Source organism: Musca domestica, unplaced genomic scaffold (assembly GCF_030504385.1).
Source record: "Musca domestica strain aabys unplaced genomic scaffold, Musca_domestica.polishedcontigs.V.1.1 38, whole genome shotgun sequence".
In the NCBI taxonomy this organism is placed as follows: domain Eukaryota; kingdom Metazoa; phylum Arthropoda; class Insecta; order Diptera; family Muscidae; genus Musca; species Musca domestica.
The window spans coordinates 1,419,388-1,436,293 of record NW_026712324.1 but is presented as its reverse complement, the minus strand read 5'-3'; the positions used below and the strand labels follow the sequence as shown (position 1 = coordinate 1,436,293).

General features: G+C 34.3%; 2 protein-coding genes across 3 annotated transcripts in view; one reads left to right on the top strand and one right to left on the bottom strand.

The window, feature by feature from the left end:
* Positions 1 to 1,392: 1,392 nt before the first annotated feature.
* On the bottom strand, positions 1,393 to 4,038 carry LOC131804076 (uncharacterized). Its single transcript, XM_059126387.1, has 6 exons — positions 3,270 to 4,038; positions 3,072 to 3,212; positions 2,800 to 3,012; positions 2,378 to 2,728; positions 2,165 to 2,324; positions 1,393 to 2,098 (listed from the first exon to the last, which is right to left on the bottom strand). The coding sequence occupies exons 2-6, from the start codon at positions 3,189 to 3,191 to the stop codon at positions 1,626 to 1,628; spliced, it is 1,317 nt and encodes a 438-aa protein (XP_058982370.1). The 5' UTR covers positions 3,192 to 3,212; positions 3,270 to 4,038; the 3' UTR covers positions 1,393 to 1,625.
* A 9,326-nt stretch (positions 4,039 to 13,364) lies between these two features.
* Positions 13,365 to 16,906, top strand: part of LOC101896058 (ras-related and estrogen-regulated growth inhibitor) — a 32,874-nt gene continuing 29,332 nt past the window's right edge. Inside the window, exon 1 of one of the 2 annotated variants that reach the window (XM_020035789.2) lies at positions 13,365 to 14,604. In XM_020035789.2, the coding sequence (XP_019891348.1) occupies positions 14,517 to 14,604 (88 nt within the window). In that variant the 5' untranslated portion in view covers positions 13,365 to 14,516. The remainder of the gene's footprint in view (positions 14,605 to 16,906) is intronic. The other variant, XM_005180744.3, reaches the window with a different exon arrangement.

Here is a 16,906-nt window from a genome sequence, read left to right as displayed (position 1 = left end):
CGCCTACCATTAAAGGTAAAAAATTAGTAAAACACATAGTTTCACTAGCTGTCATTTTTAAGTTATAGTTTTTCAATCTACATAAATCTAGTGGTCCAGATTTATTTCCCACTTCAATTTCTCCAAATTGGAATAAAGATTTTCTGCTGTTAATACAATCTAACGTAACAATATTTTCTTGAATCAGCCCGAGAATTACATTAGACATATCGTAGACACATATGCCCTCGAAAATGTCATGCATAATATCAAAACAAAAATTTTCAGTGACGTTAAAATTTGGTAAAGATTCGAAGATACACTTGTTTTTAATACCTGTTTCTTGAAAATTATTTTCCAATACATTTGAGTTGTAATTCTCTTGGTTTCTTAAACTATCTAAATGCTGAATTGCGTCGAATTGCATTTGGGACTTTTTTCTTCTACATACCCGGCAAAATCTTTTAGAGTTAAATGATTGCACGTAGCCTAAAATACTATTAACTGCTAAATTATCTCCAATAATTACACCTAAAATAAAATGCACCTTCTGAACACTTTGTTGAACACAAATTTCAACCCCTTCTTCTAGAATTTTTAACTCTTCTACAAGATTGTGAAATGAAACTTCATTTCCACGTTCTTTTAAATCCTTTGATGGTATAAACGCAGCAGTTAATATATAATCAAGTTTTGACAACAAGTGCTGTGGCATTGAAGGAAAGCTAATATAACAACCACATATGGAAAATGTATGGGTTCCAAGAGGATTATTAATTTGAAAATCATCCATGTAAAGGACATAGGGAATAACTAAATTGTACTGATATTTTAATAATTTAGTTTTATATAACTCACCGTTTGTAAAATTTTGTAAAACAGGTGAATTTAGGAATTTTTTGGAGTTTTCTAATGTCAAATCTAAGAGATTTGGAATTTTAAAAAGGGCACTTATCATGAATTTCAGTGGCATTATATAAATATTGGATAACTTTGGACCTAAACTGGGATTTCCGCTGATAACAATTTCCGAGACTTGATTGCTAATTACATAAACCTTTGGATCATCATAAAAGTTTAGTTCTTTTAAAATTTTTAAAAGTCTATATTCCGTTCTAGTTTCTTCGAAAGGATTTTTACAAAAGTTTAGTAAGTACCTTAAGTCTTCATAATTTGGATGATCAGTTATATATTTTTCAATTGTACATGAAATGGATGAAAGCAGAATTGAAACAGAATGTTGTATTTCTATAACATGATTTCTAGGCATATAGCTTTGACCATGTAATTGTAAAGACAGATATAAGGTTTTCTTTTTCAAAACATTTAAATCCTTTTCTATTGTATTGTTGTTAATAACAGTTTCACTGTTTGTATAATCATTTTCTTTTGATGATGACATTTCAACTGGCACATTAATGGCTTTAACCATTGGTGGAGCTTTTGTGTGATTCTTGTGAAGTTTTTCTAAATGAATTCTGAATGACGTAAATTTTGTAAATGTTTGCTTACAGTTGTCCTGAACGCATTGTACTTTTAAAAATTTAGTGGACATTAAATGGTCTGTTTTCAAATGAGCTATTAAAAGATTTGCCTTATCAAAATGCTTACGGCAACGAAAGCAAATATACATTTTGAATTGTACTTTAATTATTGTTGCAGAAATTAATAAGTGAAGTCAAATTAACTGATTTTATATCATATACAGTATTAATTTCATAAAAATATTTTTGGATAAAAATCCATGGAATTTGGCAGGCATTTGGATATTTTAAAGAAAGTGCATGAAAAATTTTAAAACATGTATCTAAACATTCGAGGAACGATTGAAATTTTAACAAATTGTGGTTAAAAAAAACATAAAAACCTTTTATATTGAAATCGGACAAACCCTCCACAATTATAAATGGCTGTATAGTTAATCCAGCATTGTAATACTTTTCAGTGACTGTATCAATTTGCCTTTTATAATCGTTAATTGTCGGTAGTCGCAGTACGAAACTTTCCTGCGAATCAGCTATTGTTACTTTTTTTCGTAATTTACCGTTTCCACATTTAAACCTAGCAGGTGATGGTAAAACTGAATTCAACAGTATTGCGTATATATAATCTTGAGCATCTGCAACCGAAATATAAAATAAATATTACTTTTAATGTTTATGATAAATCAGGAATTAAAATTTACCTATGCTGCTTGCCGTCAAAACATTTGCGAAGAGTTGTTTGCAATGTTCGTTATGAATATTTTTCCCATAATAATTGTAAATTTTTTTCTTAAATTGGTCCCATTTAGAAAGTAGAAGATTGCCTTTCTGTGGATACATAATATCGAAATCAATGTTGACCTAAAACGAAACATTAGTATCCATATACAAATAAATAGCTCATGGCTACTTACCAATTCTGAAGCTCTTGCATCGGACAACTTCGTCCATTCAAGGAGAAATGTATGGCTACTTAAATTTTTTATATCTCTTTGCCGTATGTTAAAAGATCTTTTCCATTTTTCGCAGATCGATCCCCAATCATTACATTCTCTTAGTAAGGAAGCTTTCAATGAATTTTCAACTGATTCATCAATTTCGGGAACATCTTTGTTACAAAAATTAGGAGATGTGTGAGTTGCTGCTTTGCTTGTGCTAGGCTCGGAAATCAAAAGCTTTATTCTTTTGGACTTCTTGTTTCTATACTTGGCATAAAGTTTTCCGCTTGCGTTGTTCTTTCCTTTTCTTGAAATGTAATAATAATCCTAAAAATAAAGACATATTATAAGTTAAGAAACTACATAATCAGATACGTTGTTTATATTGTTAATCTTACCCTCATTTCGTTTTCAAGAGGAAAAACGGAACAAATTTCATCCAATATGCGCATATAGTCTTGAGTGTAAAGAGTAACATTGTTGGTTAAAATATCTTCAATAATTATATTAATTATATCATCTCTTTGCTCGTCACTTAATTTCTTATTAACGCTACTACATTCAAGCGCTAGTTTCCCCTTCGAGGTATGTGTTAACAATTCCGTTAGATCCTATATTAAATAAAAAAACTACATTAACTATGCTTACACAAATATTACTCTTACCTTACCTCTGACAAAATTCCTTTGGCTTTTGAGCAGTTCGAACCTGTAGTGTCGGGAGTACCAGGAGTACTTGCAGGTGTCTCGTTGCGTTTCCACCATTCACCTATTTTAGATGGAACTGACATAGTTTCGTCATCAATCCCGAGCTATTGTTATGACAATATTAATACTGAGTTCAACTCTGTAAAACAAATAATACGTACCTTTCGTTTTTTCCAAGCAAAGAGCTTTTCTCTGAATTCAACACGCAGTCCCAATGGTGGCACTGCTTCCTTTAAATCTTCTTTTTTCAAGTACTGCAAGCTGCGAAATGTTACATGTGATGCTAAAAGAACAAAAAAGAAAATTCTTTGTTAATTACACTGATTAACTGAAAAATTCATTTTTATTTACTTACCTTTTAATTGTTCAAAAAGCGACTCCATATTTATTCCTTTTAAGAACTCCCTTAACATATAATCGTCCTCATTGTTTTCCGCATCTTGACTGCTGCAATGGTTTGTATCGCGAACCACAACAATATTGCCATCGATTTCTAACAACTCACCAATGATATTTTGAGGATCTTGCGAATTATTATTCATTTTCAATAAATTTTTTGCACAATGCGTCCTTTCTCTTTCAATAACACGGAAAAAATGGTAAATATGCAGCCGATTGCACACGAGTAAAAAAAATGACAACGGTGGTGCATGATTCATACACGGTAGTTGCTAAAATGGCAACGATCGTGTACGATTCATGCACGTCGGTGTACAAAGTAACAACGGTGGTGCATCATTATGCAGGTGGTGGTGCATAATTCATACACGACCGGTGTCATATTGACAACGACCGTGTGTGAATCATGCACCACCGTTGTCATTTTTTACTCGTGTGTAATCGGCTGCAATTACCAATATTACAAATGGACAAATTAAGCACGGCTGTTGTTGGTACCGAAAGTTGACCACGTCTCGGTGTCAATTTGAGCACGTTCGTGCACAATTCACCAAAAATATAACAACGGGTCGTTGCGAAAATGACAACATACGTGCTTGATTTCGCAACGGGATTTTTCCCTCAGTGTACCCTCCACCATAAATAGTATGGTGGGTATATTAAGTCCGTCATTTCGTTTGTAACTCATCGAATTAATCATTTTAGACATAACAAACCACATATATTCTTGATCAGCGTAAAATTCTAAGACGATTTAGCCCTGTCTGTCCGTCTGTTGTAATCACGCTAGAGCCAAATCGAATAAATATAGGAATCTAAAATTTTGCACCGATCTGTCTTTTGTATGCAGATTTGTTAAGTTGGAAAATGGGCTATATCGGTCCACGATATCGTAACTTTTTTTATATATGGAGGGTATATTAGCTTTATCATCCCATTTGTAACTCCTCGAAATATTCATAATAGACCCTGCAAAGTAAAATTCGACGACCTAGCGATGTCCTTCTGTCCTTTCGATCAAATCGAACAAATTTTGCATATATGTATAGTTTGCCAGTAGGCAGGTTAAGTTCGTAAATGGGCCATGTCGGTTTACGTTTTCGTATAGCCACCACATAACTGTACCTCCCGATATTCTGTATTTTTACGATATTAGCGACATTATTTAGCGGAATCGTTTCAAATTTCGTATTGGAAGATCTTAATGGGTACTACAACGTACGGCAAAAAATGTTGTATGCAGGTTCACGTCTTCGGTATAACGGTACCTCCCTATAGTCGGTATTTTGATGATTTCAGCAACATTATTTACCGGAATCGTTTTAAATTTCGTATTGGAAGATCTTTATGAGTACTACAACCTATGGCAAAAAATTTCGTATGCGAAGACATGAACCTTCGTATAGCCCCCATATAACGGTACCTCCCGATACTCGGTATTTTCATGATATTAGTGACATTATTCACCGGAATTGTAACAAATTTCGTATTTAAAGTTCGGAATGGGTACAACAGCCTTTAACAAAAAATTTCTTATGCAGGTTAACGTTTTCGTGTATCCCCATATAATAGTAACATCCGATATTCGATATTTTACTGATTTTAGCAACATTATTCACTGGAACTGTTTTAAATGACAAAAATTTTCGTTCACGTCCCCATATAACCCCATTAAGTGGTAGTTTTCGATTTTTTTATTTGTTTATCTCTAATTTCCTAATCTTCTGCATTTTTCCTGTAAGTATTACAGTAAATATTTTTTATAGCACAGTGTAATGTTAGTGTTCACTCCCCCCACGTTTTGTAGGATATTGATTTTATTTCGTATTTTGTTACCTATTCAATTGGAATTCCAACCTACCTTAAATTTCGAAAACTTAATAATGATAAATATTGTACTTTTTAAAATAAATAAAAACTCAAATTGTTTTATATCATTTACACAATTTCATCATTGGAGAGAAAACACCCGCCGAGATTGCTCACGAATTATTAACGTGAAAAATCATACAGCGGATCATAAAGAAATCATTTAATTGTCAATAAATAGTGAAATTTTCCACATTAGTTTGGGATACGAGAAAAAAAATAATAATAATTTGAGTATTTTAATAAAAAATTATAAGGAAATAATATATATTATAATTGAGGTTCTTTTAAAATTGGCGAATTTTACATATCAGAGAAAAAACTTAATACAACAGTGGGACCATATTTGGTACCTTTAATTTATTTTTCCAAAAACTATTTTATTGTATCAATGACCTAGCCATATACAGGGTGAGATGAAAAAACTGCAACCAACTACAGATTGCTGTCAATTCGATGGTTCGAAAAGTAAAGAAGCGACTTGATCGAAACCCGCGTCGCAGTGGCGGAAAAATGACTCGTGAGCTGAACGTATCGCAATATTCCATTCGGCAAATATTTAAAAATAAGCTCGGGATAAAGCCATTGAAAACCCAAAAAGTGCAAGAACTTACACCGCAGTAGAAAGAAAATAGACTCAAAAGAGCTAAAGAGTTGCTTGGCTTGGTCGCAATTTGTGAACTGCCGAATATGGTTTTCTCCGATCTCCGATGGGAAAACATTCGTTGTCCAGCAGTTTGTACAAAAAAAAAAAAAAAAAAACGGATGTTCGTGTTTACTTGCCAAAGAGATCAGCTGAAAATGTGCATCTTCGATTGGCCACCAGAACTCTAGCGCCGGCCATGGTGATGGCGTGGGCTGCTATAACAGCCGATGGGTCTCCGCTCGTACTAATCGACCGTGGCATCAGAATAAATGCCGAATATTATCGCGAAAATATTCTGTAGAGTGTATTAAAGCCTTTGGCATGCAAACATTTTGGCCGCAGACCTGGGACATTCCAACAGGACTCAGCAGCATCGCACTCAGCACGCGCCACCCAAGAAATTAGGTTCCTCGCTACATTTCCAGCCCACAATGGCCACCAAAACCTCCGGATACCAATCCGTTGGACTATTGTGTCTGGAGTATTTTGGAAAACAAGGTTGGCACTAAAAAATTCCAAAGTGTCGATCACCTCAAGCAATCGCTTCGCCGGGCATGGGCCAAAGTGCCGCAGAGCAAGAGTCGGGCAGCATGTGACGGTTTCATTGGTCGTTTGAAGGCCATAATTCGTGCCAAAGGTAACCAATTCGAACAAATCTAAACTTATTCTAAAATTTTGAAAATAAGTATGCCAAATTTGATCGAAATAGGTTCACATATAGCTATAGCTCCCATATATATTGTTCATCCGATTTGTTATTTTAGTCCTCCGCAGCCGTACTATGCACTCTGTAACAACAATATTTGGGGACATATATCAAATACAGCTCAGAAATACATTTCCTAAATTTTATCGAGATCGGTTCAGATTTGGATATAGCTCCCATACATAACTTTGTCCGATTTAACTTTTATTGTGCACCAAACGTGTAATATTTGTCCAAATGGGATGGAATTTGGCACTTACGACCGAATTGAGTCTAGAAGCTAGAATGTCAAATTTGATCGAAATCGGTTCAGATATAGCTATAGCTCCCATATATATTGTTCATCCGATTTGTTATCTTTGTTATCCGCTGCCGCAATATGAACTCTGTAACAACGATATTCAGGGAAATAAAGGGTGATTTTTTTGAGGTTTGGATTTTCATGCATTAGTATTTGACAGATCACGTGGGATTTCAGACATGGTGTCAAAGAGAAAGATGCTCAGTATGATTTGACATTTCATCATGAATAGACTTACTAACGAGAAAAGTTGGCAGAAAATCTGCTTTTTTATCGACAAATTTTGTTCAGCGATGAGGCTCATTTCTGGTTGAATGGCTACGTAAATAAGCAAAATTGCCGCATTTGGAGTGAAGAGCAACCAGAAGCCGTTCAAGAACTGCCCATGCATCCCGAAAAATGCACTGTTTGGTGTGGTTTGTACGCTGGTGGAATCATTGGACGGTATTTTTTCAAAGATGCTGTTGGACGCAACGTAACGGTGAATGGCGATCGCTATCGTTCGATGCTAACAAACTTTTTGTTGCCAAAAATGGAAGAACTGAACTTGGTTGACATGTGGTTTCAACAAGATGGCGCTACATGCCACACAGCTCGCGATTCTATGGCCATTTTGAGGGAAAACTTCGGAGAACAATTCATCTCAAGAAATGGACCGGTAAGTTGGCCACCAAGATCAAGCGATTTGACGCCTTTAGACTATTTTTGTGGGGATACGTCAAGTCTAAAGTCTACAGAAATAAGCCAGCAACTATTCCAGCTTTGGAAGACAACATTTCCGAAGAAATTCGGGCTATTCCGGCCGAAATGCTCGAAAAAGTTGCCCAAAATTGGACTTTCCGAATGGACCACCTAAGACGTAGCCGCGGTCAACATTTAAATGAAATTATCTTCAAAAAGTAAATGTCATGGACCAATCTAACGTTCCAAATAAAGAACCGATGAGATTTTGCAAATTTTATGCGTTTTTTAAAAAAAAAAAGTTATCACTCTTTATATCAAATACAGCTCAGAAATATATTTGCCAAATATTATCGAGATTGGTTCAGATTTGGATATAGCTCCCCCATATAAATTCGTCCGATTTACCTTTTATTGTACATCAAACGTCTAATATTTGTCCAAATGGGATGAAATTTGGCACTTACGACCGCATTGAGTCTTGAAGCTAGTACGTCAAATTCGGTGAAGATCGGTTCAGATATAGCTATAGCTCCCATATATATTGTTCATCCGATTTGTTATATTTGTTACCCACAGCCGTGATATGCACTCTGTAACAACGATATTCAGGGAAATATATCAAATACAGCTCAAAAATATCTTTGCCAAATTTTATCGAGATCGGTTCCGATTTGGATATAGCTCCCATATATATTTTTATCCGATTTCAAATTAATTGTGCACCAAATGGGCAAAACAAGTCCGAATTTAAAAGGTACAAATGCTTCGGCATATTTAGTCCTTTGTACTTTAAATTCTAATTATAATCATAGCGTGTATGATTGAATTCTCGCCATAAAAACTTTTAATTGTTATGCGGAACTCTACTAAATTAGCAGTAGTGGTGTAGGGTATCATAAAGTCGGTCCCGCCCGACTTTAAGACTTTCTTTACTTGTTTTTACCTGATTTAGTACGTTTTTACAGGAATCTTCTTTACATACCATTTTATTTTATTTTCTAATACAAATTTTTTAGTACTTTCTTTCCAATATTTATATCTTTTGATTGCACAAAAATTCCCATGTTGGCAGCCCTAGTCGGAAAAAATGTAAACAATTTCTAGCAAGTACCAAGATCTCTCTCTTAACAAACGTGAGAGAGAACCTGTGTCAATAAAAATATGCTAATACCACGAAATGTATCTGTGTGCGTGTGTTTTGAGAACGAAAATTCTCAACATAAAATATGTTGTAAATGAAATGTTTATTTATTTGTTATTCGAAATGCATTCACCACTGCCTTGTAAATTCTCATAAATTGCCCGATTTGCAATTCAAAAAATGATGGAATGCGAGAAATGAAATAAAAGAGAATGTCGGCCCCAACAAGACAGATAGATACATAGATATATTCATCAGATACGGTGTGAGATAAACACGATTTGCATTCTCTTAAAACGTAAATCTATTTTTAATGGATTTTATATTGAAAATAGCTGAAATGATAAAACAGCGCAGCGAATAACAACAGCAAAAAAACAATGATAGCAACAACGAGGAAAAACACAGTATCGCGAAACGAGACTTTTTACGATCTTCGCTTAAATGAAATTAAAACCAGAAAAGAAAGTCTTAAAGTCGGGCGGGGCCGATTTTATGATACCCTACACCACTTTGCTAATTTAGTAGAGCTCCACATAACAATTAAAAGTTTTTATGGGAAAATTCAATCATACAAGCTGTGATTATAATTATAATTTAAAGTTCAAAAGACTAAATATGCCGAAGCATTTGCATCTCTTAAATTCGGACTTGTATTGCCCATTTGGTGCACAATTAATTTGAAATCGGATAAAAGTCATATATAGGAGCTATACCCAAATCTGAACCGATCTTGATAAAATTTGACAAACATATTTCTGAGCTGTATTTGATATATTTTCCTGAATGTCGTTGTTACGGAGTGCATATTACGGCTGTGGGTAACAAATATAACAAACAGTATAGAACAGTATATATGGGAGCTATAGCTATATCTGAACCGATCTTCACCAAATTTGACATAATAGCTTCCAGACTCAATTCGGTCGTAAGTGCCAAATTCCATCCCATTCGGACAAATATTAGACGTTTGGTGCACAATAAAAGGTAAATCGGACGAAGTTATATATGGGAGCTATATCCAAATATGAACCGATCTCGATAAAATTTAGCAAATGTATTTCTGAGTTGTATTTGATATATTTCCCCAAATATTGTTGTTACAGAGTGCATATTACGGCAGCGGAGGACAAAAATAACAAATCGGATGAACAATATATATGGGAGCTATAGCTATATCTGAACCGATTTCGATCAAATTTAGCATACTTATTTGGCTGTATGTGCAAAATTCCATACTATTCGGGCTGATATTGGACGAAGATATATATGGGAGCTATATCTAAATTTTTACCGATTATCTCCAATTTCAATAGGGTTCGTCCTTGGTCCAAACAAATGATTTGTGCAAAATTTCATCAGGATAGGGCGATAAATCCGATCTGTACTTTGTTTACAAAAATGGTGTACTTAGTGTGCGAAATGTCCTAAATGGTACTAAATTTGGTTCAGTTTGGTTTGGGGTTGAACGGATGAAGCTAAAATTTTGTATTTGGGTCCCTGTTGGTGATTGATTTGTGGTAAAGAGGTGGTTTCGGAAATGTGTACAACAAGTGCACGAAAATAACTAAATAGTACTGTATTTGGTACAATTTGATATTGGGTGAACAGAAAGTGCTTGAAATCTGAAATTTAGTATTAAAGATGCTTTTTATGTATATCCTGAACATATGGAGATGACTTCGAAAATGTGTTCTATAATTGGCCGTAATATTGTACTATTGGTATAGGTTGAAGGAATAGTGATGACATCCTGAAATTTGTTATGGATGTCACTGTTGGTGTCTGTTGATTAGAAATGGAGGTGGTGTTGGAAATATGTACTAAACTTGCTCGAAAAGTACCAAGTTGTACTAAATTGGTTATTGGACACTAGATGGTACTAAATTGGGTATTGAAGGGATAGACCTGGATTCCCGAAATTTGACATAGATGGAGGTAATTCTGCAAATACGTACCATATTTGTACGAAAAGTACTAAATTATATAAAATTTGGTATCTGGTGAAGAGATATGGCTGAAATGAAATTGAAGTCTCTGTTGGTATCTGGAATTTAGATGTGGTGGTTTTCAAAATGTGTACTTTAATTGTACGAAAAATACTAGTGCTACTAAATTAGGTACTGCATAAAGGGATAGAGGTAAAATTCTAATATTTGAAATTTAAATAACTAAAGTCCTGAAATTTGGTATGGATGTCACTATTGGTATCTGGAATTAAGAAACCTATTTCGCTTTCTTTGAGCGTTTTGCTTTTCCAAAGAAATGTTCCGATCTCTACCATCTTTATAACATATCTTGTGTCGATGGAAATAATGAGATGTACCAAGTTTGGAGTGGAATCGAAGGTTAATTTTGGTTTTAAGAGCTTTGTGAATATTCAAAATTTTGATCCTTTTTGGGAGGGGAGGTATCAGAAGGAGTGAACCGATGTATCCCATATTTAAAGCAGATCTTGTGTTAGTAGAAATAATGGGATGTGGGAAATATAAAGAGAACCGTATGCATATTTCGGATTTTATGACCGTTTTGGTTATTCAAAACGTTAACCCTTTGTGGGGGGAGGTACCAGAAGGAATTATCCGAGTTTAATAATCTTTATAACAGATTATATGTTTATAGAAATATTGAGATGTGCCAAGTCTGAATTGGAATCGAATGATAAATTCGCGTTTTATGAGCTTCATGGATATCCAAAATGTTGCGCATTTGTAGGGGAGGTACCAGAAGAAGTGGACCGATATATTCCATCTTTACACCCGACATCAAAAAAATAAAAATAAAAAAATAAATGCCGAATATTATCGCGAAAATATTCTGGATGGCGTATTAAAGCCTTGGGCACTCAAACATTTTGGCCGCAGACCTTGGACATTCCAACAGGATTCAGCACCATCGTACTCAGCACGCGCCACCCAAGAATGGTTACAAAATAAGGTACCTCGCTTCATTTCCAGCGCACCAAAATGGCCACCAATATCTCCGGATACCAATCCGTTGGATAATTGTGTAGTATTTTGGAATGCAAGGTTGGCACTAAAAAATACCAAAGTGTCGATCACCTCAAGCAAGCGCTTCGCCGGGAATGGATCAAAATACCGCAGAGCAACATTTGGGCGGCGTGTGACGGTTTCATTGGGCATTTGTAGGCCATAATTAGTGCCAAAGGTGACCAATTCGAACAAATCTAAACTTATTCTAAAATTTGATCCTATTTCCGAAATTTTTTGCTTTCCTTCAATAAAATTTAGAAAAAATGTAAAAATTATGGCGTTTGATTTTGTTGCGGATTTTTTTTATCTCACCCTGTAGGTCCACGATATCGTATAGCCCACATTCAACGGTACCCCCCGATATCCGATATTTTGAGGATTTTAGTCACCGGAGTTATTTCAAATTTCGTACCAACAACAAAAATTGCTTATGCAGGCCCACGACTCCGTATAGCCTCCATATAGTGGTACATCCCAATATTCGGCATTTTGGTGATTTTAAATTGCTTATTTAGAGTTCGTAATGGGAGCTACAGTCTATGACAGAAAATTGTCTATGCAGGTCCAGGCCCCATATATCTGTACCACTCAATATTCGGTATTTTGAAGATTTTAGCTACATTATTCACCGGATTTTTTTAAAGTTTCGTATTTGAATATTGTAATGATTTATGACAAAAGTTGCCTATGCAGGTTCGCGTCGTCGGGTATATTCGGTATTTATAAGATTTGAACAGAATTTTTGGCGAATGTTATTTTTTCTGAAAATTTCCAAATTCGTTCCAAATGTATATATATATATATATTATTTTTTCTAAAATCTTATCAATATACGGATTTATATATTATATATATATATTTTTTTTAAATCCGTATATTGATTTACTTAAAAAATCCTCAAATTATTTTAGTTACAAAAAAAAATAATTCTCAAAAATCTACGTATTGATATAGTTTGAAATATTATTTTTTTGTTAAAAAAAAATAATTTTTAGAAAATATTTTAAAAAAATAAACACCTTTCTTTAAAGCATTTTTTAGTATTAATTTTATTTGAGTTCAAAAGATTTCGATTTCATGCCACTGTGCCTTGTTCTAGCCACCTAAAGAGCAACTACAATGGAAATCAATGTTGTTTTCTTTTGCTGCCGATCCAATTGGTACCTTTGGCGAGCGAACTGAGTCTATGAGTGGGTATGTGTGTGATTTTCATAAAACGTTTTTTTCTTAAATAAAATATCTTCAACGATCAGTTTTAGTACAAATCTGCAAACGGTGAAATACAAACACAACACAGAGAAGAATAGCGTTGTTTCAAATACGAATTTCTTTTCGAGTGGAAAAAATAAGAAAAATATTGGAATTGAATTTTTATGGAATTGAAGAAAACGGGTTTTTAGAAAAATTAGAAAAATATATAAAAAGTTTTTAATTAAAAAAAATTAAATAAAAGAAATAAAAATTTTGAAAAAAAAAACAGAAAAAAAATAAAAAATTGTTTAAAAAAAAATCCATTGTTAGCCATTTCCAAACTAATTGTTGTCAAAAACTATTTAAACAAAAATCAATTAAAAATTTGGAAAATTTGTTTGTGAAAATATTTGAAAATTGTGTTTTCAGAAAAAAAGAAAAACATCAACATCTCAAAAAAACGAAGATGAATTGAAAATTGTTCAATTGTCGCCACCTTCTTCACGTTTTCGTTTGCTCTGTCTGTCCATCTCGCTGTCTGTCTGGCATTCACATTTTGTCGGCCTGCCATTTTTTCCACAACATATTTTGACATTGAAAATTTTGAAACAAAAGACTGAAAAAATAGAAAAGAAAAAACCCCATCCCCATCAGTGTTGTGTTTTCAATTCGATGGCATTTATTTTAAATGGTTTTCTGTTTTTTTTTTGCTTCTGTGTCGTCTTCCCGATACCAAGATCCATGAGTTCGTAGCCAGTAGCCGGGGTGTTGGTGGCGGTACATTTTAAGTGTCGGAAAGTGTCAGTGTGCGTGTCTGCATTTGTTTTCCCAACAAAAATAAAAAAAAAACAATTAAAATTATTTAACAACGATTTTGAAATGTTATTTTTTGTTGTTTGGCAAGCATCAGCTGTAGTTAAAGAAAAGTTGTTTTTCATAAACAAATAACAAAACGAATTGATAAATAAAATATCTCCAAGTGTTTACAAACAATAAAATCATAAAAAATTCCAAAAAAAAAAAGGAAAAACAAATTAATTTCCTCAAAACTAGCAGGGAGTTTTGGAAAAGTGCGTGCCATAATCTAACTTATCATTCAGGAAAATACCTAGCCACAGAATATTCAAAATATTCAGCCGGAACATATCTACCACAAACGTCTCAATTTTGGCTAGTTGGGCTGCTTTGCTGGCTGGCACACACACACCAAATAACTAAATTAAAATAAATAATCCCCAACCAATAAACAAAATAAAATTTGAACATATTTCGCATAGTTTTCTACCGCATTTATTACTGGCAGCTATCTCCCACTTCGTCTACACCTCCCCCTCGCCGTTGCCAAAAAACAAAAAAATAATCCAAACACAGATAAAATCAACAACAGCAAAAACAAGAGTAGCCACAACAACATCATCAAAATCGAATAATTTTCATTCCTCACCCGCCGCCGCCGCCATCCTGCCGCCACAACAACAATGACGACCCGTGGCATTCGACGCAAGAAATCCACTTTAACCGAATTGAAAATTGCGGTCGTTGGAGCGCCTGGTGTTGGCAAAAGCGGTATGTATCGTCGTTCTTGTTGTAGAATTGTTATTTTTGTTGTTTTTCCTTCTTTGATTTTATGATGGACCTGCCATAGGTGTACAATAATGACCGACAGAAACACATGACATGGCGTTCCGCAATGGCCCATGTGTGGACCACCCCTATTCGAAATATCATTTGATTTGATTAACATGAAAAATTATCTCTTCTCACATGACATTGAAATTCCAGTATGGATTTGAAAATATTTTTTTAAAACTTAAAACTTCAAAACGTGAACATTTTTTTAAATACTCTGATAGAGAACTCTCAGAGTTATAAGCATGGATATTTAGAAAATTTCTTCAAAGAAAATTATACATATTTTTTAAAGACGGTACAAGGTGGTCAGGATCATTTGTTAGTAACAGGCAAAAGGAAACGAGATAGACCCACAGGTCCTTAAGATGATCTGAATAAAATCGCATTCTGATTAGATTCATGCATGTCAGTCCGTCCGCCCGTCTGTCCATGTATTTTTGTAAACAAAGTACAAGTCGCATTTATGGCCCAATCCAGATGGAATTTTGCACAAATCATTTGTTTCGCCCAAGGACGAACCCTATTGAAATTGGAGATAATCGGTTAAAATTTAGATATAGCTCCCATATATATCACCGTCCGATTTGCCTTAATTGTGCACCAAACGTCTAATATCAGTCCGAATAGTATGGAATTTTGCACGTACGATCAGATTGGACCTGAAAATAAATATGCCAAATTTGATCGAAATCGGTTCAGATATAGCTATAGCTCCCATATATATTGTTCATTCGATTTGTTATGTTTGTCCTCCGCAGCCGTAACATGCACTCTGTAACAACAATATTTGTGGAAATATATTAAATACAGCCCAGAAATACCTTTTCTAAATTTTATCGGGATCGGGTCATATTTGGATATAGCTCCCATACATAACCTCGTCCGATTTACCTTTTATTGTGCACCAAACGTCTAATATCAGTCCGAATAGTATGGAATTTTGCACGTACGATCAGATTGAACCTGAAAATAATTATGCCAAATCGAAATCGGTTCAGATATAGCTATAGCACCCATATATATTGTTCATCCGATTTGTTATTTTTGTCCTCCGCAGCCGTAATATGCACTCTGTAACAACAATATTTGGGGAAATATGTCAAATACCGCCCAAAATTACATTTGCCAAATTTTATAGAGATCGGTTCAGATTTGGATATAGCTCCCATATATAACTTCGTCCGATTTACCTTATATTGTGCACCAAACGTCTAATATTTGTCCAAATGGGATGGAATTTGGCACTTACGACCGAATTTCTAGTCTAGAAGCTAGTACGTCAAATTTCATGAAGATCGGTTCAGATATAGCTATAGCTTCCATATATATTGTTCATCTGATTTGTTATATTTGTTCCCCACAACCGTAATATGCACTCCGTAACAACGATATTCAGGGAAATATATCAAATATAGGTCAGAAATATATTTGCCAAATTTTATCAATCGCTTCAGATTTCGATATAGCTTTCATAATGTTTAGATTATAAATCAAAAATTCTTTCAAATGTTTCATTTTGAAGTTTATCGAGGAAGATATTAGTAACATCATTAAACAATGTAGCCACATAACATTTTTCCATATGTATATCCTAAAAGCGAACAGTGAACTCAATTCCTTTAACCAATACGAAATTTACTAACATTAGGTACGCACACCCAAAACAATTTACATCACTCCATCCTAGACACCAAATTTGGTACTATATAGCACTTTTTGTACAATTTTAGTACGCATGTCCAAAACCACCACCACATATCAACATCAGATACCTAAAGGTACCTCAAAAATCAAATTTCGGAATTTCAGCTCTATCCCTTTACCAAATACCCAATAAAGTGCCATTTAGTACTTTTCGTACAATTATGGTGCACGTTTCCAAAAACACCCCCACACCTCAATTTCAGGTACCAATAGAGACCTCAATTTCAGATTCGAGGATTTCAGCTGCATTCCTTCACCCAATTCCAAATTTAGTACAATTTCGTACTTTTCGTAGAATTATAGTTCTCATTTCCAAAACTACCTCTATATCTCAATTCTAGATACCAACAAAGGCCCCAATATCTAATTCGAGGATTTCAGCTCTGTCCTTTCACCCAATACCCGATTCAGTACCATTTAGTGCTTTTTGTACATAGATAGGACGTATTTTCAAAAACACTTCCATATCTTAACCACAGACATCAACCAAAGCATCAATATCAAATTTAAGGATTTCAGTATTTTTTTTTCA